The 27,472-nt window shown below is 37.7% G+C and overlaps 1 protein-coding gene and 1 pseudogene across 1 annotated transcript in view; one reads left to right on the top strand and one right to left on the bottom strand.

Annotated features, from left to right (window-relative positions):
- Positions 1–27,472, top strand: part of Sptlc2 (serine palmitoyltransferase long chain base subunit 2) — a 114,545-nt gene that overhangs the window by 36,281 nt on the left and 50,792 nt on the right. Inside the window, exons 3-6 of the mRNA XM_027931642.2 lie at positions 10,042–10,196; positions 12,198–12,346; positions 20,222–20,346; positions 26,772–26,865. Coding sequence (XP_027787443.2) covers positions 10,042–10,196; positions 12,198–12,346; positions 20,222–20,346; positions 26,772–26,865 — 523 coding nt within the window. The remainder of the gene's footprint in view (positions 1–10,041; positions 10,197–12,197; positions 12,347–20,221; positions 20,347–26,771; positions 26,866–27,472) is intronic.
- LOC114089708 (PDZ domain-containing protein 11-like) lies at positions 18,671–19,097 on the bottom strand (annotated as a pseudogene).

Below are 27,472 nucleotides of genomic sequence, written 5' to 3' on the forward strand. Positions count from 1 at the left end.
TTGATTTGCAGTATTATTTATTCATATCAAATATTTGAAAATCCTTCAGTACCTGCCATCAGCATTAGTGTGTTGGTTTTTACATATTTTTTTTTTTAGTTATAGATGAGCACAATCATTTTTATTTTGTTTATTTGTCTTTATATGGTGCTGAGGATCAAATCTAGTGCCTCACATGTATTAGGCAAGTGTTCTACCATTGAGCCACAACCCCCAGCCCTAGTTTTTTTTTTTTTTAAATATTTATTTTTAGTTGTAGTTGGACACAATACCTGTATTTTATTTATTTTTATGTGGTGCTGAGGATTGAACCCAAGACCTCACATGTGCTAGGCAAGTGCTTTACCACTGAGCCACAACCCCAGCCCCCCTAAAGAAAAGATTTTCAGATGTGTGGTCTTCAGTTTCAGTAGCTCAAAGTTCTGAAGCATATTGATCTTGCCCAGTTAGACATGTGTCTGAGCACCTTCAAACAGAGTAGATTTTCTTGTGATTAGATGTCATGATAAGTAAGTGTGGATATATGTGTTTCCCAGAGTTAGGAACTCTGTCACATGACACTTTAAGATTAAATGCAGGCTGGGGTTTGTGGCTCAGTGGTAGAGTACTTGCCTGGGTTCGAACCTCAGCACCACATAAAAATGAATAAATAAAATAAAGGTGACAAGTTGTCAAATGGCCCTTGAGAAGCCTGTATCGTAAAAAAAAATTAATAATAATAAAAGCATGAATTTTATTAGCATAAAAAAATAAAATAAAGGTAAAAAAAAGATTAAATGCATGTAATGGGAAGTACTTTTACTCTCTATATAGAATGTTTGGTATTTATTTAATGGAAGCATTCCTTCCAGTGTTCTTTAACCTGTCTGTTGGTTTTCTATAACCAATATACACTTGTGTACATCTAGAAATGATAATAAAAGGTAAATGTGGAGTATAAGGAATGCAATCTAAGTAAGCAGCCATAAACCCACCACTGCAGAAACCACACCCACAGGGGCCCTTTTTGGATCTTACTATCGCCTTTCCCCTGAAATAACCACTGTCTTGACTTTTCTTGATGATTTTATCACCCATGTGTTCATTTTTATTTTTTATTTATTTATTTTTTTTTTAAAGATAGAGTGAGAGAGGGAGGGAGAGAGAGAGAGAGAGAGAGAGAGAGAGAATTTTTAATATTTATTTTTTAGTTCTCGGCGGACACAACATCTTTGTTTTGTATGTGGTGCTGAGGATCGAACCCTGGCCGCACGCATGCCAGGAGGGCGCGCTACCGCTTGAGCCACATCCCCAGCCCCCCATGTGTTCATTTTTAAATAATAAAAGTTTTGTTAGGCCTGTTCTTAAGTTTATCTAAGCTCATTTGCACTGTGTTTGTGTGTTTGTGCTCTGATCAGTTTTGAAGCTCAATGTAGGCTTTAGCAATTTGCGGTGGATCCCAGCTCCCTTTGTTTTCATTGCTGAATAGTATCTCACTGTGAGAATACCACAGTTAGTCATTATTGAGGTTTTTCTCATGTTTTGTCAGAGAGTAATACAACTGCCATAATCACTGTGATATCTGTTTCTTGGGCATATATTTCCAGGCTTGGGATGATTGGGTTGAGACTATGCATATCTTCAGTTTTGCTTGATAGTGCCAAATTGTCTTCCAAAGCAATTTTGCTAGGTATACCTACTAGCTAGCTGTGCTTGAGGATTTTTGTTGTTTCATATCTTTACCAACACTTGGTGTAAAATTCTAAAATTTGGCCAGTTCTGCTGGTATATATATGTATTAGTATCTTGTTGCGGTTTTAATTTGCATTCCATTATTGCCCAATGATGCTGAATACCTTTTCATAGGTTCATTCACTAACTATGGAAAGTGTTGATTTCATGAAGTGGCTGTTCAGATCTTTTGCCTGTTTTTCTCTTGGATTTCTATTTTTTTCTTAATGGTTTACAGCAAATCTTGTTTTGTTGTGCTGAGGATCAAGTCCAGCATCTAGTGAATGGTAGGCAAGCACTCTACCACTGAGCTAGCTATATGTACTCCCATCTCCAGTTTATAGGAAATCTTAATGTATTCTAGAATGTATTTTGCACCTATCTTCCTGAAATATGTGGCTTGTGTTTTCATTCTCTGCATGGTGTCTTTTTTTTTTTTAAATTTTTATTGGTTAGTTTTAGTTATATATGACATGAGGATTCATTTGCCAAAATTATAAAAGCATGGAATACAATCTGCTCTAATTCAGTCCCCAGTTCTGCATGGTGTCTTTTAGTGAACAGAAATTACTTTAAGCAAATTTATCAATTTTTCTTTATGAGTAGTAAATTTTGTGTTCTATTTAAAACATTTTGTCTTATCCACAGTTTGTGAATATACCTTATTTGATTGTGTATAGTTTTTTATTTGTTTGGTTTTGGTACTAGGAATTGAACCCGTGTATGCTTTACTACTGGGCTACATTCCCAGCCTTTTTTATTTTTTACTTTGTTATTTATTTATATTGTTTGTTTATTTATTTTATTTTTATTTTACCTCAAACTTGAGATTCTTCTGCCTTAGCCTCCCCAGTTGCTGGGATTACAAGTGTGCACCACTGTGCCTGGCTTGACTATGTTTTAATCCATAAGTATTACATTGAATCATGTGAAAATGCCAATTTTGACCATATTTGAACTGCTAAGTTGATAATTTCCTATAGTTCAGCGTAATAAAACATGATTAAAAAGAAAGGAAGAGCAGATTACAGATTTTTAAAGGAATAGGATTTAGGTATCTAATGTGAATGATGGTAAATTCAGATTGTGATGGAGATTGTTAATTCACATTAAGAAATTGTTTTCTTATATTATGACTAGAAAGAAATAAATTGGTCCTCAGGAAAGCAGAGTCCTGGCCCTTGCCCTGTGGAATTCAAGTAAAACATTTCCCTATGTCTCTGGTCCTCTTTGTCACTTACCCCTTGTGGCCCGAAGACAGTTCTGAATGCACGCAAGCACAAGAGAAACTCATTGAGCCCTTTCTCTGTGTGGATGTCTGTGTCTACACGTGGCCACCTTCTCTCAGCTCTTCAGAGAACAGCTTCTTTGTCATAGAGGCCACAGACCTTTTCTACAGTAGACTCAGTTTTATCTTTAGACATTTGGGAAACCCAAGATTTGCAATCAGAGCTTATTCTAGCCTGTTCTTCCTGGCACAGGTTAATGCATGCTGATGCATGTTAATAGATTCTGTTCCTCCACATTTAGGTGGGACTTACTTAGTTTCCACTAAACTTTTACCTCCTTCAATGGGTAGTTATCGCGAGGCAGCCAGCTCCTTGCCAGGGTAATTTTTCCTGCTCAGGAACGGATAAGCCACCTGAGAAAAATATAATCTTAAGTTATTAGTGAAGAAATAAGAAACAAAGTCAGAATTAGTTTTAAAGCAGAGCGCCAGATAGATTCTTTCAGTTCTGGTAGGAGCTGGAACAGAACACTTAAAAATTGGCTCTGAGGGCTGGGGATGTGGCTCAAGTGGTAGCGTGCTCGCCTGGCATGCGTGCGGCCCGGGTTCGATCCTCAGCACCACATACATACAAAGATGTTGTGTCCGCCGAAAACTAAAAATAAATAAATAAATATTTTTTAAAAAATTGGCTCTGATTCTTTATTTAAGGGAGAGCATCAAAGGCAGGGATAGGTTTCAGGGGTGGAGTCTTGCTTCATGTTGTCTTGCAGTCAACAGGTTGATTGGCATCTTGGCAGGCCACACCCATCTCTGGGAGGCTGTGTGATTATGTGGCTTCAGCAGGTCACCACATCTCCAGTGCTGTGTGGGACCTTTTGGCAGAGCTGAATAGGAGCTCACATGTATCTGGGTGGTCTTATTGGTAGGATTGCCTGTGGAATTTCCCAGATACCAGATTTTCCTATTCACTGGCTACGATGCCTGTTTGGTCCATGCACCGTACATGGATGGCTTTCAAAGTCAGGATTTTTTGTTTGGTATTTTGTTTTGGTGTTTTTAATCCACCTGGGGCATTCAATATAAGATTTTCATTAATTGAATTTTCTCATTAAGAATGATAGTTTTTCGAATGAAGAATTTATATGATTATTGCTCCAAATTGTTGTTGAATTTGGGAATACATATTTCATTTATCCAAAAGTTGTATTTTCCAAGAAGCTTACCTTTTCTTCACTGATGTCAGCAGCATCAGAGTCATACTGTTGGTTTGTTTTGGGCCTATAGAGGTTGAACCCAGGGCCTCAGGTGTGCTAGGCCAGTGCTCCATCGTGTGCATGGCTCCAGCCCTTAGAGGCTAGTGTGAGAAGGTGGCCATTTTCACGAACTTTGTTGATGCTGTGCCCACTTGTACTCTTTCTCCTTTGCCTTATGTATGGAGGTAAGATTCATTCTGAGCTCCTGGCAGCCATTAATCTGCTTTCTGTTTCTATGGTTTTAAATGTTCTTGCTATTTTGGATAGAGTCATGTAATATGTGGCCTTCTGTGTCTGCTTCTACTTAGCATGTTTCTGAGGTTCCTCCACCATCATAGCTTGTAACAATACAGATTGAGCCTCCCTAATCTGAAATCTAAAATGCTTCTTAAGAGTTTCAGATTTCAGATTTTGAATTAGGAATGCTTATCCATTAAAGTCTATGTAAATATTCCAAACCCTAACAACAGCAACAAAAAAAAACCTTCCAAGATCTGAAGCACTTCTTATTCCAAGCATTTTGGATAAGGGATTTTTTTTTTTTAATTTTTATTATTGGTAAATCTACATTTCATTCCTTTTTATAACTGAATACTCTTCCACAGTTTGGATGTATGTCATATTTTGTTGCCATCTTTTGTCAATTGTGAATAATGCTTTTGTGAACATTCATTTACAAGTAATTGTTTGAATATCTGTTTTAAGTTCTTTAGGGGATATACCTAGGAAAGGAACTGCTGAGTCATATAAACAATCTGTATTTTCACTTGAACCCAGGCCTCGTGCATAATGGACACTGAACTACTTCCCCAGTCCTTTTAAATTTTATTTTGAAACAGGGTCTCACTGAGTTGCCCAAACTGATCTCAAGCATTTTTTTCCAAGCTTGTTATTCCAACATCAAAGCAGTGTTTTTTGCCTCAAATGAGAAAAATTTTGTCCTTTGATTTATTGAGATCTGTGCCGTAGTGAGTTAGCTTTCCTTTGCTGTGACAGAATAATTGAGATATAAAACTTAAAAGGAAAAGCTGTTTATTTTGGCTCACAGTTTCAGAGGTTACATTCCACAGTTGGTTGACTGGTTGGCTCCCTAGCTTTTGTATCCTTGGCAAGGTAGGACACCATGGTGGGTAGCCTTTGGTGAAACAAAGCTGCTTACCTCATGGTAGCTGGAAAGTAAAAAGAGAGGAGGAGCCAGAGTTTCAAGATCCCATTCAAAGCCTTGTCCCCAGTGACATAACTTCCTTCCACTGGGCCCCACCTCCTAAAAGCTCCCCCACCTCCCAGTAGTGCCAAACCTTTAGCATATGAGCCCTGGGGGACATTTAAGGTCCAAACTGCAACACCTAAACTAAAACAAATAAAAAAATGGTTAAATTAGAAATGACATTGAGGTTTTTTGTTTTTTCCTTCTGAATTGTGGATTGAGCCCAAGGCCTAGCATATGCTAGGCCAGTGCTCTACCACTGAACTACATCCTCAGCCATTTTTTAAAATTAATTTTGAGACAGGGTCTCACTGTGTTGCCCAAGCCAACCTTGAATTTATAGTCCTCCTGCCTTGTCCTCCTGAGGAGCAAGATTTACAGGCATGTGCCACTGTGCGCAGCTGACACTGAGAGTTCTTATTGGAATTGTAGCATTACCACTAAAACCACTAGTATGGAATAGTGCTACAAGTCTCAAATTTCATTTATATCATTTAATGGTTGTGTGACCAAGACAAATAATTTAAATTTAATTATAAGATACTTATAACTGCTAGGCACAGTGATGTATACCTGTTATCCCAGAGGCTCAGGAGAATGAGGCAGGAGGATCGTGAGTTCAAAGCAGCTTCAGCAAAAGCAGGGTGCTAAGCAACTCAGTGAGACCCTGTCTGTAAATGAAATACAAAATAGGGCTGGGGATATGGTTTTAAGTGTTCTTGCTATTTTGGATAGAGTCATGTAATAGGGTGGTCGAGTGCTCCTGGGTTCAATCCACAGTACCCCCCCCCCAAAAAAAAAAAAAGAAAAAGAAAAAAGGGGCTGGGGATGTGGCTCAAGCGCTCGCCTGGCATGCGTGCGGCCCGGGTTCCATCCTCAGCACCACATACAAACAAAGATGTGTCTGCCGAAAACTAAAAAATAAATATTAAGAAAAAATTCTCTCTCTCTCTCTCTCTCTCTCTCTCTCTCTTTAAAAAAAAAAAGATACTGATAACTGCTGGACATGGTGGTGCATGCATGTAGTCCCTTTGGCTCGGGAGGCTGAGATGGGAGATTGTGAGTGCGAAGCCAGCCTTAGCAACTTAGTGAGGCCCTAAGCAACTCTGCAAGACCCTGTTTCAATAAAAAATAAAAATAAAAAGGGATAGGAATGTGGCTCAGAGGTTAAGTATCCCTGGATTCAATCCCTGGTAGCAAAACAACAACAACAAAAAGGTACTTACAACATTAAATATTTATTTTTCAGCAATAATTGTAGAGAATGTGCTGTTGAAATAGTAAAGTTTAATTGCAGTTAACTGAATCACTGTACATACTGAATTAAGTGTTAGTAACATTGTGAAAGGGTGGAGGAAGTTACGGTCTTCCTACCCCAACTAAGCCGCCCCCCAATTAGGAAGCTGCTCCTGCTGTGAGTATCCAGGTGTTGCCATTGTGGTTGGGAACATGAAACCTAGCCCGCATAAGAGTCTACTAGAGCTTTCTTTGTGAGCTGTTGCAAGAAAGGTAGCCTCTGCCTTTCATATCTTGTGTATGTGCCTTACTGTAGAATCTCATCCACAACCTGATCACAAGGGTGTCTGGAAAATATGGGTTTTAGAATTCCAGCTGTGTTTGTCTGTCTGTCTATATATACGTATATCAAGGGCCCGTTCATCATGAGCACAAGACAGGATAAGAGAAGGTAAGGCCCGTAGCACAGCAGACTTGAAGTGCTTTGAATGATGTCAGAGTATTTCAGATAGATTTTAGAAGCTTCTCAGAATGAGAAGCAGTGGCGTTGGGGTTAGGAGCATAGCCTGGAATTAGAAGGCCCAGTTCTGTTTTTGCTAATTCCCTAATTGGGAAAGCCATTTAGCTTTTCTGTAAGATAGTGCTCAGGTACTTAGGTGCGTAGATATATACATACACATAAAACTTTCTGCTGGTGCCTTGTGTATCTTAGTAGCTGGGAACTATTGCTACTTTTATGATTATTCATCATCATTGTTATTCTATGAAAGTAAGTGGACATCTCTTTGGAAACAAAATTACACTAACAAACATGAACAATAAGTAGTTACAAAGTCATTTTCTGAAAGTGGGTAGCACCCACCCTTTTCCCTGTGATCCCAAGAAATGCCTTGAGATTCACAAAGAATTCAACATGTATCCAGTATTCACTAAAAGATATTTGAATGAATAAACAAAAAAAACCCCTGTTTTAACCTCAGTCTTAGAATATTTAAAATAATGTACAAGATATTTTTGAAAAACAGATACATTTGTGTTCGTCAGCTTTTTGTCACTGTGACTAAAATACTTGACAAAAATAACTTAGAGGAGAAGACGTTACATCTTGGGCTCACAATTTCAGAGGTTCAGTCCATGGTCAGCCTGTTCCATTGGTCTGAAGCTGAGGTAAGAACTTCAGGGTGGAAAGTTGTGGCAGAGGAGTTAATTCATGGCAGTTGGGAAGCAGAGAGAGACAGAGAGACCATTCAGATTACTAATCCATCAAATGAATTGATTTCACCTCTGAACATTCCTGCACTGTTGAACACAGGAATCGTGGGGCGAGGAGCAACTCCTCTTCAGTCCTTCCACTGCCTGGAACTGGAATCCCAGATAGTGGTTCCTCTCCTGTCCCTTTTCTTCATTGCTAAGCAGCAGAAGTTGGTTTCTGCCCGCCAGATATCTCTACCAAAACTTCTGGCCAAAGCTACTAGTCTGGAACTTAGCTAGGGAGTGAAGGGAAGCTAAAACTGTGGCCTGAGTCCTTCTCCAACCATTCTGTGCTACCTGCTTTTAGTCTCTAACGTCCCTCAGTATGACAACTCCTCTACCTTTACTGTGTGCCAGTGTATTCCCATCTCAGGGACCTCATTGTCCTCTCAGTGTAGCCTTAAGGAGATGGTGACGCTTGGCCTCAGAATAACAATTCTCTGTTAGGAGGTTGGAACGTGTTCCTCCCTTCTAACTACAGACAGTTATGTCACTGGTTAACTCAGTTTATCCAAGGCTGAGAGAGGAAGTTCTACCTCGTGCTAGCCTGCAGTCCTTTTTCTGTCTGGAGATTTGATAACCATTCTGGTATCTAGATGAGACTCTTAAGTTTTTTCCTGATGTTTATGTATTCAAAACAAAAAGTATTGTTTTGTGTTGCTAATAAAAATTTTCTGTGAGGAAATAGTTCTTTCAACAATTTGAGTTAATACCTTAAACATTACTGTGCAGTGTTTAGACAGCGATTGAGTGAAATTATCCTTTCATTACAAAGAAATGAGATCATTAGTACTGTGATTTTACTAGAGGAGTTAGTCCTGTTACCCCGTTTGATGTGAGTTGACATAGGTTGGGGACAACTTTCTTGTTTTTTCTGTTGGACATGCATGTGAATGATAGCCAAAGAAAAGTCTTTAAATAAAATTTGGTTGCTTCTATTCATTCTTTCACTCGGCCAGTATTTTATTGGAAGAGGACACTACCAAAACGGACAAATTACTTAAATGACAAATTTCTAATTGTGAGGGATATCCACATTGTGGATATTTTCTGTTCTGGGAACTAATTATGAAAGAGATGGTATCAGGCAGGGCAAATGCTCAGGATTCTTTCTGACTCTGCTCAGCTCTATTTAAGGCAATTCATCTACTTTGATTCATCTTTTATTTATTTCGTAGTCACTTTAGCGTTCTACTAGTCCATAGAAAGTTGTTAATTTTAGAGTTTTGTATGATCTTTTTAGCCATGAAAATCTTTTACAGAATGAGGCTTACGCTTTTTAACTATTTTTGTTAATTTATTTAACAGATTAGATTGGCACCAACCTCAGATCCAAGGACTGGAAGCATAGTAAACTCCAGTTCTGTTTTCTTTTTTTGTTGGTCTTACCCTTGAACTCTGAGGAGTTGGGGTGGAGCTCACATGGTCTGGCCACGTGTGTTCTGAACAGGGCTCCAACAATGTTGGGCATAGCGTTATGCATTCATTTCACCTCCACTGAGACTTGATTTTTATAGGCTTACATTTTAGTTTAATTTAATCTCAGGAAGGAAAGGAAGATTTTAAGTCTGTGGACATGGGAATTAGTTTTCAGAATGTTCTGTTATTAACTCCAATCCAAGAGGGAAACTACTTAAGGTGGATGACTTCCTATAATCTACCTGTTGGTTTCTTTCTTTCTTTTTTGGTAGTGTTTCTGGTTTATCATCTTTTCTTTAAATTTGTTTCATTTTGATTCTCAAAAATATGGAGAGACTGGAATCTTAATTTTGGAATTATTTTTCTTGTATGAAACAGGAATTATATTGATTCTTATGGCATTTCCCCCTAACATTGTTAGCAGAGGGGAAGGGAGTAGAACAGTCTCTTGGATATTATTATTAGGAAGAGAAAACATTTAATGTCAGAGTTGTGTAGTCAGTTATTCAAAACCTTGAATGTAAGTCAACCCTCAAAGTGATGTGACTTTTAACTGATTAATAAGAGTTATGTTGAAATAAACTTAGAAAATTGATGCCTTTCCTGATAGATCAGTTAATTAAATATAACTGATTCACCATTCTCAGGTGTTCTTGCAACACGAAAAGGGAAGTTGTGAAATTTGTTTTTAAGGTAACTCAGTTAAATATACATATTTCACCATTTGTTGGCAGGATTTTGTGTCATTGTATCAGGATTTTGAAAACTTCTATACAAGGAACCTCTACATGAGGATAAGAGACAACTGGAATCGACCAATCTGCAGTGTGCCTGGAGCCAAGGTGGACATCATGGAGAGACAGTCTCATGACTACAACTGGTCATTCAAGTGAGTCTCGGTGGGAAATTACTTCTTAGCAATAAAAGAATTTCTTCATTAGAGAAAATATTGCAAATTGAGTATTCGCTCAAAACAGGAGTAGTAGCTGAGGATATAATCAATACCAAGATTTCTTTCCTTGCATTTTGTTTGTTGTTAATTGGATTAGGGAGGGGGTAGGGGTAGGAGTAGGGGGATCAAACCATATATATATATATATATATATATATATATATATATATATAGTGCATGCTAGGCAAGCACTCCACCACTGAGCTATGCCCCTAACCGTTATTGAGATTTTTTTTTTTTGGTGGGCGGTAGTGGGTGCTGAATACTGAACCCAGGGACACTCAACTACTGAGCCAGATCCACAGCCCTTTTTATATTTTGTTTAGAGACAGGGTCTGGTTGAATTGCTTAGGGCCTTGCTAAGTTGCTGGGGCTGGCCTTGAACTCGCGATCCTCCTGCCTCAGCCTCCTGAGCTGCTGTGATTACAGGCATGCGCCACTGCACCCAGCTTTATTGAGATTTTTTAAATAATTTTTTTTTTAATTACATTTGATTCTGTGGTGGGTTATAGTTGAGAAAAAAAGTTTTGTCTTTTTTTTTTTTTAAAGACTATCCATCATTCCACTTATTAGAATTGAGTAAAGGATCTGAATTTATTTGTGGATGTTTTGATTTCTCTGATGATTTAAGGATAAATGAAGTATTTTTACTTAAATGGATTAACTAGTTTAAAAAACTATATTTTAACATTTTGAAAATTGTTAAAATATAGTTTTTTAAACTAGTTAATTGTGCACAAATATTCCATAATTGCTTTCCTATTAAAAAGGAAAATACAATACCTATAATCCCATCTACTTGGGAGGCCAAGGCAGGAGGATTGCAAGTTCAAGGCCAGCCTTGGAAACTTATCAAGACCCTGTCTCAAAAAAACAAGGGCTGAGGGTGTAGTTTAACATTAAAGTGTCTCTGGGTTCAAACCCCAGTACTGGGGGGGAAATAGATTATACAGAAAGTTCCCCATGAAAACTAAACCCTGTCCTCTGTAAATTCACTACCCGACAAATCCTCCTTTACTGAGATGACCATTGTCATCATTTTATTTTGTGTTATTCCTCTAGATGTTTTCTGTGAGGTATGTGTGTAGTGTATCTACTGGGGTTATACACAGGTAACTTTTTGATATGCAAAAGTGAGATTGTACTAAATAAATTATTCTACCACCGTTTGCTACTTTTTTTTTCCTCCTCTACTGGGGGATGAATCCAGTACCTTTTACATGCTAAGTAAGCGCTCTACTACTGAGCTGCATCCCTAGCCCTACAGTTTGCCTTTTTAATTTGCTAATGTGTTAATAATGTCTTACTTGTATATTCACAGCAGGTTTCTTATTTATCGTGGCTACCTAAATGTGCCATGCTATAGCAGGTTGGGCTGGGTCATCCCAATTGCCCCGAGTGTTAAAGTAACAACACTTTATTTCTTATCTACTTTTCCTGTCTACCTTAGGTTGATAGAGTCTCTGAATCAGTCATCTTTCCTTGGGGGCTCAGGCTGACTGAGCTTCTACCACATAAAATGACACAGGTCCCTGTGCCTAGGGAAGGGACATGGCAAATTATTTTGCAGTGGCTCTTATAGATCCTCTTGTGCATATGCTCATGTGTGAGAATTGCTTGAGTCAAGGAATATGCACATCTTTCAGTGGATAAGTGTTGACAAAGTGCCATCCAAAGAAAGTATTCTTACTTAGTTTGTGATACTGTTCTAGCCATCAGTTTTTAAATCTTCATCACTATTCATAAGTGAAAATTGGTATTTGATTGTACCTTCCATTTCCTTGGTTGGGTACTGAGTTTGAGCTTCTTTTCGTACAGAACACGTTTTCTCTACATCCCTATGGTGTTTCCTTTCATGTTACATTGCACTTATTATCACACTTAAGTATTGTATTTGCTCCTGAGTTTATTAAGTTTTATGTGTTTATTGAAACACAGGTATACAGGGAATATAATTAAAGGTGTTATAAATATGGGTTCCTACAACTATCTTGGATTTGCACGAAACACTGGATCATGTCAAGAAGCAGCTGCCAGGGTCCTAGAGGAGTATGGCGTTGGAGTATGCAGTACTCGGCAGGAAATTGGTAAGTGTAAGTTATGTTTGGTTAGCTGCTGCTGCTTTTGACTTCTTTAACTCAGGAATGAATACTGATGATACAGAGTTGCTTTTTAAAAGAGCTAGGGTATTAAAATTCATACATTTGCTTTGCCATGCATTTTAGATCAGGTAAAAAATGCTTTCTTTTTCTGAAGGGTTGGATCATTTTTATGTTTGTAACACACTTTGAGATGTTTTTCCAATATGTTATACATACAGAATGTCCCTAGTAAAGTTCCATAAGTTTTATTCCACTTATATCTTTAATGTTGATTTTATTGCCTTTTGTAAATAGCAATAGTTAGAAGTACCACTTATTAGTCCAAGGGTGTGATGAGGGTTATTCTATTTTCAAACTAGTACATTGGGCTAATAATAATTCCTGCTTTATAGATCTCTTTCAAGAATTAAATAGGCTAATTTTGGAAATAGACACTCAGTAATGTAAACTTTTTATTGTTACAAGTCTATAAAAGGTAAAAGGTTATATAGTTTTATATAAGAGATTTATTTTAGTTCAAAGGAGGATTTTAGCTTCTTCCATTTTGTTCTAGAGCACTGATAGCTACAGACGTCATAAAGCACCTTCTTCTTACTGTGCATCACCCTAATGCTTATAAATTGAGTTCTCACAGGTCTGGGGCTGGCAAGTGCAGTTGGGTGGTTTCTATCAGAGTCCCTCACACAGTTGCAGTCAGCATCGGCTTGTGGCTGGAGCTCTCTGAATGCCTCTTCATTCACATGTTTCACCTGGGCTGAGATGCCTGATACTCTGTGTCGCCGTCTCACGCTACTAGTTTGGACTTCTTTGGGGCATGGCTATCTTGGAGAATCACTTACTTTACATGGCAGTGGGCTTTGCCCTAGAGCAAGTGTTCACAGATACCTGGCTGAAAGCTGGAAGTCTTTTTATGCCCTTTGTGAGTCCAGAATATTAAATACTTTTGATCGAAGTGAGTCAGTAAAGCCAGCCCAGATTCAAGAGCTATGGAGATTAGATTTTACCTCTCAGTGCAAGCATAAAAAGGATTTGCATCCCAGTCTAATCTATCATAGCAACTCAGTCAACTCTTTAAACTTAGAATGAAGAAATGAAACTGTAAAAACAGAATCAAATGGAATCGTGTAGCTTTTCATATCATCTACTTTATTATTTAAATTGGACTTTTAAAACATATACACAAGTTGTACATCCTCAGTAATTCTAGTTTCTATTGCTAGTGAAGTTTCTTAGGCGATTTCTTTATTTGTTTGTACTATAATTTTTATTCCCAAATCTCCTAGAGTGTCATTGTCCTTGGCTAACAAACATAAGTAGTTCTTCCAGAAAATATTCAGAATTGCTTTTTAAAAAAGCAAATTCCTGGGCTAGGGATATAGCTCACTTGGGAGAGTGCTTGTCTCGCATGCACAAGGCCCTGGGTTCAATCCCCAACACCATTAAAAAAAAAAAAAGGCAAATTCCCTGAGGCAGAATAATCACAAGTTTTGAGGCCTGCCCAAATAACCTAGTAAAGCCCTGTCTCAAAAAAAAAAAACAGGGCTGGGGACATAGCTCACTGATAGAGCACCCCTGGGTTCAGTGCCCAGTACCACATACAGACAAGCCAATTCTAGAACATGTTGAATTTTTTTTTTAGTTTTTTTTCCCCCTAAATTTTCATAGGTTCTCTGCCTTGTATGTGTGAAATCCTAGGAGTAGGCTAATGTATGTTTTCTTAGCTACTATCAGAGTCCTTATATTCTCTTGTAGTATCTGAGCAGAAAAAGTGATGTGACTTGTTTATTTATTCGTTTATTTATTTATTTTGCAGTACTGAGGATGAACTCGGGTCTTCTACCACTGAGCTACAACCCCAATACTTTTTATTTTTTATTTTGAGATGGGGTCTCACTATGTTACCCAGACTGACCTCAAACTTAAATTCTCCTGCCTAAGCCTTACAAGTAGCTAGAATTACAGGCCTGTGCCACCACATCCAGTTTATCTATCTTTCTGTCTATTTCCATACTGGGGATTGAACCCAAAGGCTCTTTAACCACTGATTTGCATCCCCACTCCTTTTTATTTTTTATTTTGAGACAGAGTCTCATGAAGTTGCTAAGAGTTTCGCTATAATGCTGAGGCTGCCTTAGCCTCCTGGATTGCTGGGATTACAGTGCCACTGTGCCCAGCTTATTTGATTTGTTTTTAATGATTAAAAATAAATTTTGACTTAATTCTTTTTTAAATATTTATCTTTTTAGTTGTAGTTGGACACAATACATTTATTTTATTTATTTTTATGTGGTGCTGAGGATCGAACCCAGGGCCTCACACATGCTAGGTGAGTGCACTACCACTGAGCCACAACCCCAAACCCTGGCTTAATTCTTTTTTTTTTTTTTTTTTTAAGTATTTTTTAGTCGTAGATGGACACAACACCTTTTTTCCTTCCTTCCTTCCTTCCTTTCTTTCCTTTTCTTCTCTGCTTCTTTCTTTGTTATGTGGTACTGAGGATTGAACCCAGTGCCTTACACGTGCCAGGTAAACACTGTACCACTGAGCCACAGCCCTGGCCCCTGGCTTAATTCTTAAAGTATATGTTGACCTGCAGTATAAAAGGTTTTGACCCAAAAGCCTAAATTTGGGGGGCTGGGAGTATCGCTCAGTGGTAGAGCACTTGCCAAGCATACATGAGGTCCCAGGTTCAATCCTGAACACCATCAACAAAATAAAAAGAAAGAACAAACCCACATGGTAAAAGTCGAAGTTTTTAAAAGCTTGCATCTAGAATAACTCAATAAATAATAAATGGTGGCCTAGTGTTTTGCATGATCTAAAACATACCTGGCAGCTGCTATATCATGAAGGTTTTTATTCCTCTAATCTTGTACCAGTTTAATGCTAGAGGAGCCTTAAAGTCTGTTAGGCAACTTCTAAGTAAGAGCCTAGAGAACTTGGAAAAACCCTATTCTTTTTCATGTAGTCTGCCAGGTTCTGTTAGATACTTCCTTAATGTAATTGTCTCTGACTTGTTTCAGTTTGGGCTAGTTGCTCTCCAAGACTATTGTACAGTTGCATTCTGGTCGTCGTCCCCCTCCCCCTCCCCCTCCCCCTCCCCCTCCTCCTCCCTCTCCCCCCCCCCTTTCTCTCACCTCTGACTTGGATTTCTTATTTCATGAATTCTGTATCTTCCTCTTTCTTTATATCCTTCCTCATACTGGTGAAACTCATTATACAGTGCTTTCCTTGGGGTGCAGGGTAGATGATTTTTCTGAAATTGTCAAAATATATTTGGATATCAGAAGATGTCTTTGATCAACTGTATTGCTTCAGTATTAATTCTGCCACCACCACACTATGGGTTGAACATATTTTCCTTGAGAGTGTGAGGATGTTGCATCATTGTTCTCTGGGATGAGGGGTGCTGATCAGAAGTGTAATGCTGTCTGGTCACCAGTTTTGTGTATGCCATTCATTCTATCATACCTTCTATCTGAAAAGTTTTATTGTTTAAAGCCTGTGTTGGGGGGTAGACAATACATAACATTGTTAATAATCCTAGAAGTACCAAAAGATGGGTAATGAAAAATCTGCTTCCTATATACATTCTCCAGCCTTCCAGTTCCCCTCCTACTGTGAGGAATGTCACTGTTGTTTGGTCTTTTTTTTTTTATTCCCCCTTTCCCTTCCTCTTACTCCCTTCCTTCATTCCTCCTGTCCTTACTCCCCCTCCCCAACAACCCCCTCCTTTCTTTCTGTGTCTTACCCTGAAAGCATCCAAGACCTTCTCTTTCCCTTGAGTACATCAAGAATTCCCATTTGGGCAGGGTGGGGAAAAAAATCCCATTTGTGCCTTGGTATGAGTCTTTCTTTTTCCCACTAATTGTGCTGATTTGATTCTTGCTGGGTTCTTAAATATTGAAGAAGCAGGTCCTTTGGTTTTGTGCCTCTTCTTCTTTGGCATTTTCTCAATTCTCACTTTCAGAAAATTTATGTATAACCCCCTAGTATTCACCCTCTAATTGTCTTCCTCTCCTGTGTTTTTCATTTTTCCTTTTGTTTCTGAGAAATTTAGTATGCGAGCCTGTCTGTATAACCTTACCTTTAGTCACCATTTTTAGCATATGCATACTTTTATATTTGGTGTCCCTGAGTTAAGAATAATTTATTTGTGGAGGTAAGAAAAGGCAAAATTACTTGCCTATTTCTATAGGGGTAGGAATGAGGCAGCGTCTATGTTCTTTTTGTTTCTTTTTTAACAGCTTTATTAAGATATAACTCACATCCTTATAAGTGTGCACCTCATTATTTTTTCAAAAAGCTGTGTAACCATCACCACACTCTAATTTTTATTTCCCCTGAAAGAAACCCCATGCCCTTAAGCAGTGACTGGATATTCTCCCCTCTTTCTACCAAGTTCCTAGCAACCAATAATCTACTTTCTGTCTTTTTGGATTCACCTATTTTGGACATTTTATATAAATGAAATCCTGTAATATCATAGTCATTTGTGTCTGGCTTCTTTCACTTAATGTTTTTACAATATTTATCTTTGTTATAGCATGCATTAGTACTTTATAGCATACGTCAGTACTTCATTCCATTTTATGACCGAATAATAATCCATTATGGAGTATTCTACATATTGTTTATTCATTTATCTCCTGGTGGACGTTTGGGTTGTTTCTATTTTTGAGTGACTGTGAACAGTGTGGCCAGACACACAGGAGTACAGTTTTTATGTGATCTATGTATTCATTTCTCTTGGGTATATACTTAGGAGTGGAGTTGCTCCATCATGTGGTAACTCTACAGTTAACTTTTTGAGGAATTGCTCTTTTCCAAAGTGCTGCAACATTGTACAATTCCATCAGCAGTGAAAATTTCTGTGTTTGTAAATATCATCTTTCAAACAGTCACTTGTTGCCTTTCCTTAACCCTTGCCTTCTCTTATTCCTGTTGTCTCTAACTTTTGAGCCTCCACTGGATTCCATACAATGAATCTGCTTGATTCTCACTGAACCACGTTCACTCTGTAAGGGCGTAGATATGGACCTGTCACTCTAAGTCATTTCCCACCTGTTTTGGTTTTCTAGGGCTTCCGTAACAAAGTGTGAGAAACTGGGTAACTTAAGACAGTTTATAGTTTCATCATTTTGGAGGGTAGAAGTTTGGGGTCAAGATGCCATAAGGGTCATGCACTCTCTGAGAGCCCTGGAGACTTTCTTGCTTGCTTCTGTATTGCCAACATCTTTGGCATTCCTGTCTTGGGGCCACACAGCTGTCTTCCTGAGTATCAAGCATTGTCTTCTGTCATGCCTCCTCTATGTACATCTGTCTCCATGTCCAAATTTTCCTTTCTTATAAAGATATTATGGGCTGGGGATGTGGCTCAAGTGGTAGCGCACTCACCTAGTGTGCGTGAGGCACTGGGTTCGATACTCGGCACCACATACAAATAAAAATAAAGATATTGTGTCCATCTAAAACTGAAAAAAAAAAAAAAAGATTTTAGCACCACCCCAATAACCTTGTTTTATCTTGGTTACCCCTGTGAAGACCCTGTTTCCAAAGATCAGACTCTGAGGTTCAGGAGTTAGAACTTCAAGATATCCAGTTTTTTGTTATTTTGTTTTGGTCCTGAGGATTGAATACAGGGCCTAACACATGCTAATAAGTACATACTGTGCCACTGAGCAATACCCCAGCTTCTCAAAATATCTTTTTAGTGAACAGAGTTCAGCTATAACACCATCCTTCTGTACATTTTCCATTTTCATTAATTGTGTTGAAGATTGCAGATATTTAGTAATGAATGAAAAGTAGAATTTTATGTTTTTGTTTCTTGCTCTTCCATTTGTATTGTGATGCTTTTCAATAGGGAAATGAAAATAAAGCCTTTTTTTCCCCAAAAGTCACAATGACATTTATTCAGTATTGTATTTTCCTTTTGGGAGAGATGATAGGAGGAGGAAGGGACAAAAGTGTCTCATTGGCGTCCCCAATGTGTATAAACTTAGGATAATATAAGGGTAGGATGAAGTGGCCAGGCAACCAGGTGGAAGGTTCCCAATATTTTCTGACCAATTTCTATAATAAAAATGATAAGATGTATATGTGCCGAGCTCATGGTAACTAGTAAATGTCAGCTGCCATTTCTAGCTGGGTTCCCCACAGGCTAGGTTATACCTAGACATTTCATCCCTTTCCTTTCAGGGAATGAAGCTTGCCTAGAAAACTAGGAGACTTAGAGTTCAGTACAGTTTGGATAACAGCTGGCCTGGCCTGGCAGTTTCCACATGGAGGGCCATGGGCTGCAACTCTTCAGTGCACAGTCTTCTCTTTTTGACGATGATAATTGTAAGGAAAGAAGTGTGCACACTTTCTGGTTTCTCAGGTGGTCTTCAGGATCTTTTAATAGCCTTGCTGTGCTCAATATCTTGGAAATCCACCTCATTCACAGCTAGAACTTGGTCTCCTTCTTGAAGTCCTGCTCGATGTGCATCTGAGTCAGGAATCACTTTGGAGATGAAGATGCCTAGCTGGGAGGCCTTTCCTCCTCTGGGGATTTAACAATCCCAACTGAGCTCCAGGAGGCTTTTTCAGTGTGACAGTTTGGGGCAGAAACTGGGTTAATTCATTGTCGTAGTCTGGGTGGTGTACTCTCTCATGATGAGGAATCCATGCTGGGGGATTTTCACAGGCAGGCAGGAAAACCACTGGATAGTTGTCAAGGAATTTAGCTGTCCATCTCAGGCAAGACCCACTGCTTAAATGCCAAACCACCTCACCGGCAGGAAACCCTCAATTACCCAAGGCTCAGCTCAGGGCTAATAAAACCCAGAACCGGAATGAGTAAAACATTTTATTCTCCATCTTTAAAACAAAAAGGTGTAGTTGACATTTGAGAAATCATAGTCTGTTTGATCTAATGTAGCTAAGGAAGCATTGTACAGCAGTGATGTATAACACACAGGATTCCTTCTTCATATCTTTTTTTCTCTGTGATGCCATTCAGTTCCTAAGGGTTTGAGTACCAATGTAAAAAATCACATACAAGTTTACTAGTCAGATCAAAGAAAGAGAAGGAGCTTTTTAACCTATCTGTTGCTCCACAACAAACCAACCCAAAGCTTAGTGGTTTAAAATAACAATAGAAATTTATATGCTTGTGATCCTGCAATTTGGAAAGGGTTCAATGCTATTGAGTGGCCCATTACAACTGAGGACAGAGGGTGGCTTAACTTAACGTGCCTGGTACCTCACCTAGGTGGTAGAAATGCTAAAAGCTAGTTTCCCCAGCTTCCCTCTGCTTTCCTTCTTCTCCTCCTTCCCCTTCTCTCTACTTCCATGGTTTCTTATTCTTCAGAGACCTCCCTCTTTCCACACGTTTTATCTCTACAACAGACCAGCTACACTGTTTTGGATGGCAGATGGGGGGAAAAAAAACAACTGTTTTTTTAAAAAAAAATGTTTTTTTAGTTGTAGATGAACACAACACCTTTATTTTAAATCTATTTCTTTGTGGTGCTGAGGATGGAACCCGTGTCTCACACGTGCTAGGTGAACGCTCTACCACTGAACCACAACCCCAGCCCCTCAGAAGCAAATCTTGCTACGCCTCTTAAGGCCTAGAGCTGGAGCTGGTGTGTAGAAATATAAAATTATTTTTTGCCAATTCTCTCACCAGAGATGCTGAATCTAAATGTATTTTATCTATTTTGTTCCTGATAAGCCATTACTCTTCATAATACTGACTCTTTTATAGACCATAGAAAAGGTCACAACATATAGATTGGTTTCTGTTTGAAAAGTGGTGAGTGATTCTTAAATTCAGGATTTTATGATATTGACTTTGTTAACTTCTTCACACAGGAAACCTGGACAAGCATGAAGAACTAGAGAAGCTTGTAGCAAGGTTTTTGGGAGTAGAAGCTGCTATGACATATGGCATGGGATTTGCAACAAATTCAATGAATATTCCTGCTCTTGTTAGCAAAGTAAGACACTTTGTCATTCATAAAAATTCTCTCATACATATCTTCTTTGGTTTTCAGAAGTATTCAAAGCAAGCCAAAGTGACCATAACTTGACACTACACATCATTGTTCCAAAAATATTTCTATCGTGGAGTCTTATATCAGTTGAACCTTTCTTGTAGAACCCATGGTCCTTTACTTTTCTGTTAGATGAAGCTTACCTTCTTTTTTTTTTTTTGTATTGGTGATTGAACTCGAGGGCACTGGATCACTGAGCCACATCCCCAGCCCTATTTTATATTTTATTTAGAGACATGGTCTCACTGAGTTGCTTAGTGCCTTACTGTTGCTGGGGCTGGCTTTTGAACTTGCAATCCTCCTGCCTCAGCCTCCTAAGCTGCTGAGATTACCCGTGTGCATATTTTATTCTCTATCTTTAAAACAAAAATGTGTAGTTGACATTTGAGAAATCACAGTTGTTTGATCTAACGTGGCTAAGGAAGCATTGAAAAGCAGTGATGTATAACACACAGGACTCCTTCTATCTTTTCTCTCTGCAATGCCATTCAGTTCCTAAAGGTTTCAGTACCAATGTAAAAATCACATACAAGTTTATCTTTCTCTTTTTTGTTTGTTTTTTTTTTGTGGTGACGGGGATTGAAGTAAGGGCCTTGTGCATGCTAGCATTCTACCAACTGAGCTATATCCCCAGCCCTTACCTTCCTCTTTTTAACATACAATTTTGAAGGGAGTCTAATAAATAAAAACTTCTGAAAAACTAAACTTATGAAAGTTTAGTTCAGAAAGTTATTTAATAGATGGATTATCCTAAATTGAAAAATATGAAAGTATATGTCATCCTAACATATAGACAAGTTATATATAAATATATGTAGACATTTATGTATTTTTCCATCCATCCTGTAGATAGAGCTTGTGAGTAGATAGTTAGAAGACAGAAAGGATAACATACTTTGTATATTGTGTTTTAGCAGACTGGCAGTCAGCTTGAAGGACCCTTGACATCATTTTAACATTGATGTCTAGGAATTGTGTATTAAAAAAGTAGTGGGTTAACTCAAACAGGAGGTTTTGCTTGTTTATTGGTTCATTGTGTGGTCATACTTAGCTGTGTGACTGTGAACGTGTCAAGTAACATTTCTGGTCCTTAAACTTTCCTTCATAAATGGATTATTCTAACTCTAATTCAGTTATACAGTTATGTGGTTCTGTAAGGTACAAATGGGACAAATAGAAACCAAGTAACAGGAGAGTTTGGGTTTAATTTACTATTGACATTATAGTAGATGTAAATAATTTATACCTTCAAGTAGAAAACATTATTATATTAGGTAAAATTAAGTAGGCTTTCTAATATAAAATGAGAGTCTATTTTAAATATAAAGACATCAAGGTCAAAGAATGGTTGGGGAAGTAGCTCAGTGTTAAGAGTACTTGTTTACCATGTGCAAGGCCCTGGGTTCCATCCCCAGCACCACCACCAAAAAAAAAAGAATGAAAAAAGATATATCTTGCAATATCTTGCAAACAATAATCAAAAGAAATGTGAAGTGACCACATTGCATAAACAAAGATTTTCAAACAGGTAATATTTCTGAAGATAAAGAGGATTACTGTATATGATAAGAATTAATTCTTCAAGATATATAGGTACCTAATAACAGAGCTTTGAAGTACACAAAACAAAAATTGATGAAGCTTAAAGGAGAAGTATACAAGTGTAGAATTCTAATTAGATATCCACAGCCCTCTATCAATCAATAGAACTAAACATAAAATCCATATGGATATAGAACACTTAGAAAATACTTTCAACCAGCTGACCTGATTGACACTACTCAGACACTTCACCCAACAACAGCAAAACATTTACCGAGAGTGAGAACCTAAGTAACCTAGTGAGACCCTGTCTCCAAAAAATAAATAAATAAATAAATAAAATAAACAAAACCCATACTTCAGACCATTAAACAAGTTTTTGTTCTCTGACCACGGTGAAATTAGCAGTCAGTAACACAAAGATATCTGGAATATCCTTAAATATTTGAAACTTAAACCACACATTTCTGGATTATCCATGAGCCAAAGAATAAAAAATAAGGGAAGCTAGAAAACATTTTCAATTAAATGGAAATTAATATCACAATTTGTTGGGTAAAGGTAAAGCAGTGCTCAGATGGGAATGTAGAGTGTCAAAAGAAAATGTTTTTGTTCATTTGTGGGGGTTTTTGTTTTTTGTTTTATGTTTTACACTGGGGATAGAACCCAGGGTGCTTAACCACTGAAACACATCCCCAGTCCTTTTTATTTTAAATTTTTTTTTCTTTTTTTTTTTTTTGAGACAGGGTCTCACTAGGTTGCTTGGGGTCTCACTAAGTTGCTGAGGCCAGCTTTGAACCTGCAATCATCTTGCCCCAGCCTCCTGAGCCACTGGGATTACAGGTGTGCGCCACTGTACCCAGCTAGAAAACTTTCTATCTTAAGAAACTAGAAAAGAGCAAACGAAACCCAAACTAAGCAGAAGGAAGTATGCAATAAAGATAAATGCAAAAATCAGTGAATTAGATACTAGGAAATCAGTGAAACCAAAACTGCCTCTTGAGAAAGTGAATAAAATTGGTAAAAACCCAAACTAAGCAGAAGGAAGTATGCAATAAAGATAAATGCAAAAATCAGTGAATTAGATACTAGGAAATCAGTGAAACCAAAACTGCCTCTTGAGAAAGTGAATAAAATTGGTAAATGTCTAATGTCAGTAGAGGGGGCAGAGAGAGAAGAGGGGAGGGGAGGGGAGGGGAGGGGAGGGGGGATAGTAGAGGATAGGAAAGGCAGCAGAACACAACAGACACTAGTATGGCAATGTGTAAATCAATGGATGTGTAACTGATGTGATTCTGCAATCCGTATATGGGGTAAAAATGGGAGCTCATAACCCACTTGAATCAAAGTGTGAAATATGATATATCAAGAACTATGTAATGGTTTGAACAACCAACAATAAAAAATTAAAAAAAAAATTGGTAAATGTCTGGCCAACTGATCAGGATGAGAAGACACAAAAGACCAATAGCAGGAGCAAGTGAGGGTGTCGCTCACTGCCTCCAGAAGTCAAGGGTAATGAGGGAATATGAGAACAACTTTACACTAGTGAATCTAACAACTTGGATTAAACATACAGATTCCCTCAAAAACACAGTGTGTGGTTCTTTGACGTCACATTGATTATAAGGCATTACTGTCCTTTATTTAGGAATTAGAATTTTTATACTTAGAACATTAGATAACTTCATTTTCTCCCTGTATGAACACAAACTCTAGCAAATTCCTATCTAATAGATTTCTTCTCTATTTACATGGGAATGTACTACCTTAAAGATTTGTCTTCTGAATCTCAAAACATTGTAGTTGAAATGTTACTAAATATCCTTTAACCTGTTAAGGGCAGCAACTGTCTACTTCTCCTAATTCTTTGAATCTGGTACTGAATTTCTCTGTGAGATGGTTGATTGTTCATCTTCGATGCAGGGAGGGCAGTTTGTTGATAAACACAATGTTCTGGAAGCAGGAGCTTTTTATCAAATGTGCAATTTGATGACCTTGAGCAAGAGAGTTATCCTGACTCAGTTTCCTCTATGTAAAGTGAAGATGATAATAGTACCTTCCTCATAACTATTGTTGTGGCAATTAAAAGTATTAATGCATCTAAATCTCTGAACATGTTGCCTGAAATATATTATGCACTTAGATGTCAACTGCTGATATTTAATATTTATTTCATTTTTTTAAACCAAGGATATAATAGTAGGATATAATCTACTAGGACTCCTAGTAGATTAGGAGGGGAAAAAACCAGATTGAATCATACAGATGGTAAACAATGTTATCTAAAAATAGATTATAAACAAAAAGGCCATAATGATACTGCATATTTTTCCAGATAAAGAAATTAGCTGGAGAGAGAAGAAAATAAAAGAATGTACATAACTAACTGCATTCAGTTATTGTAGCTCCTCAGTCCTTTCCAATCTGTGACAGTCCTGTCTTTCCTTGTAGACTGTCTCAGTTTGGGTGTGTCTGCTCTGTCTCATGATCGACTGAAGCAGTGTATTAAGAACACCACGTGCCCTGTAGGGTGCACAGTATTGGTGTATGTTACTGGGCAATTCGCCTTTCACCTACTAATTTTAGTATTCATCTGTGGATCTCAACTACGGCAGTTATTACTTTGATGTTCTTACATTAAATTTTCTAGTTTTCTCCTTCAATACTCATTTGAATTGTGTGTAAGGAAGAATTGTCCCCTATGTATTTATATCACTATGTATTTGTGACTTTTTCATTATTTGGGTAATAATCCAATATGATTGCTTCTTTTTGTTACCTGAATTATTTTAGTTTTGGGCATTGGGAACTCATTCAGGAAGGCTCTTGTGTCTTTAGAATATGCAACAACTTTTTCATTTTTTAAAAGTACTTTCTTGCTTTCTGGCATATTAAGATGATCCAGGCTTAGCCAGATGCAGGAGTGCACACCTGTAATCCCAGCAACTTGGGAGGCTGAGGTAGGAGGATTGAGAGTTCAAACCCAGCTTCAGCAACTTAGCAAGGCCCTGTCTCTCAATAAAATATAAAAAGGGCTGGGGGTGGTTGTGGCTCAGTCGTAGAGCACTTGCCTAGCATGCGTGAGACACTGGATTCAATCTCTGGCACCACATAAAAATAAACAAATAAAATAAAGGTATTATGTCCATCTATAACTAAAAAAAAATTTTTTTTAAAGGGGAGGTATGGGGGTATGGCTCAGTGGTTGAGAACCCCTAGGTTCAATCTCCAGTACAAAAAAAAAAAAAAGATGTTCCAGGCTCAGCTTTGTTCCTTATCCTAGCTTTCGGATCAACCAGAGAATTGTATTTAGAAGACAGGATCTGGGAACCAGGTGTGTTTATTGCTATGGGATTTTACTGCTTCTCATGCCTTAGTGGATACAGATAGAACATGCATATATGTATACTAACTCATGCATACAAACACAGCTGTGTGTATGTACACATATGTATATAATAAATGTGAATTTTTAAAATCAGAGGAGTTTGTATCCATACCTCTAAACCTGCCTTTTATTTGGTACCAGGGATCAAACCCAGGGGTGCTTTGCCACAGAGCCACATCCCCAGCCTTTTTTTATTTTGATATAGGTAGCTTTTATTTAAGTAATAAAAAACTAGCACACAGTTAAAAAATCAGATACCTGCTATTACAATTTTCCTAAATATCTGTCCAAGAATGTCCTGTAATAAATAGGCATATGCTAATCCATCTTCTTCCTTTTATTCTTATGGGAGCATATTGTAGACTGTCTGTACCTTATATTATTTTATCTAATCTGATTTTTTTTTTTTTTTGAGATAAAAAAGGTTTATTGCTTTTCTAGCAAAGGAGAAATACAGGGGATTCCTGTCCCAAAAGTTGTGATTCTGCCATCTGCAGGAAAAGGGGGTTTTTAAAGAGGCAATTCAGAGAAAATGAGAGCTAATCGGATATTCTGAAGCTGTTTTTTGACAGAGAAAAAAATCTGTGCATTAAGAACACCATGTGCCCTTATAGTGGAAGGACTCCAGGAGAGATGGCCTAGTATAAATTAGGGAAGAAATAAAAAACCAAGAGCATCAACCTTTTCCTGTTGCTGTAGCATGAACCATATTTACATGTGAAAGTAAAGTTTTTCCAGAGATTTTACACACCATGGGATATAGGGTTTATAAGTGAGATCCTTCCTGAATTCCGAATGATATGGTTAGTAGAGAGAAACAGTGCCCCATTTCTACAGGCTTAACTCTGAGATGCCATTTCCTACAAGTAAACAGTACAGCATATCAAAATTCAGTTGAAATATTCTCAAATCAGTGGCACATGCCTGTAATCCCAGCTGCTCAGGAGGCTGAGACAGGAGGATTGTGAGTTCAAAATCAGCCTCAGCAAAAAGCAAGGCGTTAAGCAACTCAGTAAGACCCTGTTTCTAAATAAAATACAAAATAGATGTGGCTCAGTGGTTGAGTGCCCTGATCTCAATCCCTGCTACAGAGAGAAAGAGAATATTCTCAAATCAGAGAAAACCAAATCTTTTAAAGATGGTCTTATTCATATGCTAAAATCTTATGATTTTAGATATGAATAAGAACCTCTTGCTGTGTATCTGAATGTTTAGGTCCATCACAGAATGAAGGTATTAAATAGGCTAGGATTTTGCATCGATTTCTAAGGTATCTCTGCAAAAACAAATACACTTTTTAAAAAATCGATCACTTTGCTGTTGTGTAGGGTTTCCTTAATAGGGTTTAATTATTAGTGACTGTAGCCTTTTGTAATTTGCATAATTAACACTTTCCCCTCCATCATCTTACCTTCCTATGCTTGTGGTTTTGCAGGGTTGCTTAATTCTGAGTGATGAGCTAAACCACGCATCGCTGGTTCTAGGAGCCAGACTGTCGGGGGCAACCATTCGAATCTTCAAGCACAACAGTGAGTTTTGTCATAGAATTCACTATATGCTTTAGGTTTAATATTCTTTGTGTCAATGGTAATAGTAACATTACTTCTATTAATAATAGAAAACATAAATGAAGCTAAATAGAAAATTTAAAATGTTCTCCTGTTTTTTAAAAGTTGTGCACTTCCTCATTGGAGTAAAAACACAGATCTTTTATGCAAAATATGATAGTCTCCTTTTAATTGACTTTCAGGTTTTCCATTCCATCTTCTTATTTGCAAATCTCTTGTTAAAGTATACATAATAGATGCCTGAAGGGTATTGAGATAATAAGTCAGGATTCCTGATCTGTAGGATCTCTGGTTAATAAAGATTTAACAGTTAAACCAGCATCTACAATACAATAGGCAAGTACGGAGATCTGGATATGTACAGATACTGTAGGACCTCAGAGAAAAGTGCCAGAAAGCAAAAACCTGCTCTCCAAGTGGAAATATCTGTGTACTATTAAATAATCACAATACAACATAATTTTCATAGTTAAAATACACACAGTGAGAAAAAAATTACTGCACCATATGTTTAACATCTTTTGCCAAAATGTGTGTATGTACAGATCAAAAGTCTAGAATAATATAT

The sequence above is a fragment of the Marmota flaviventris genome, chromosome 2 (assembly GCF_047511675.1).
Source record: "Marmota flaviventris isolate mMarFla1 chromosome 2, mMarFla1.hap1, whole genome shotgun sequence".
NCBI classification, from domain to species: Eukaryota; Metazoa; Chordata; class Mammalia; order Rodentia; family Sciuridae; genus Marmota; species Marmota flaviventris.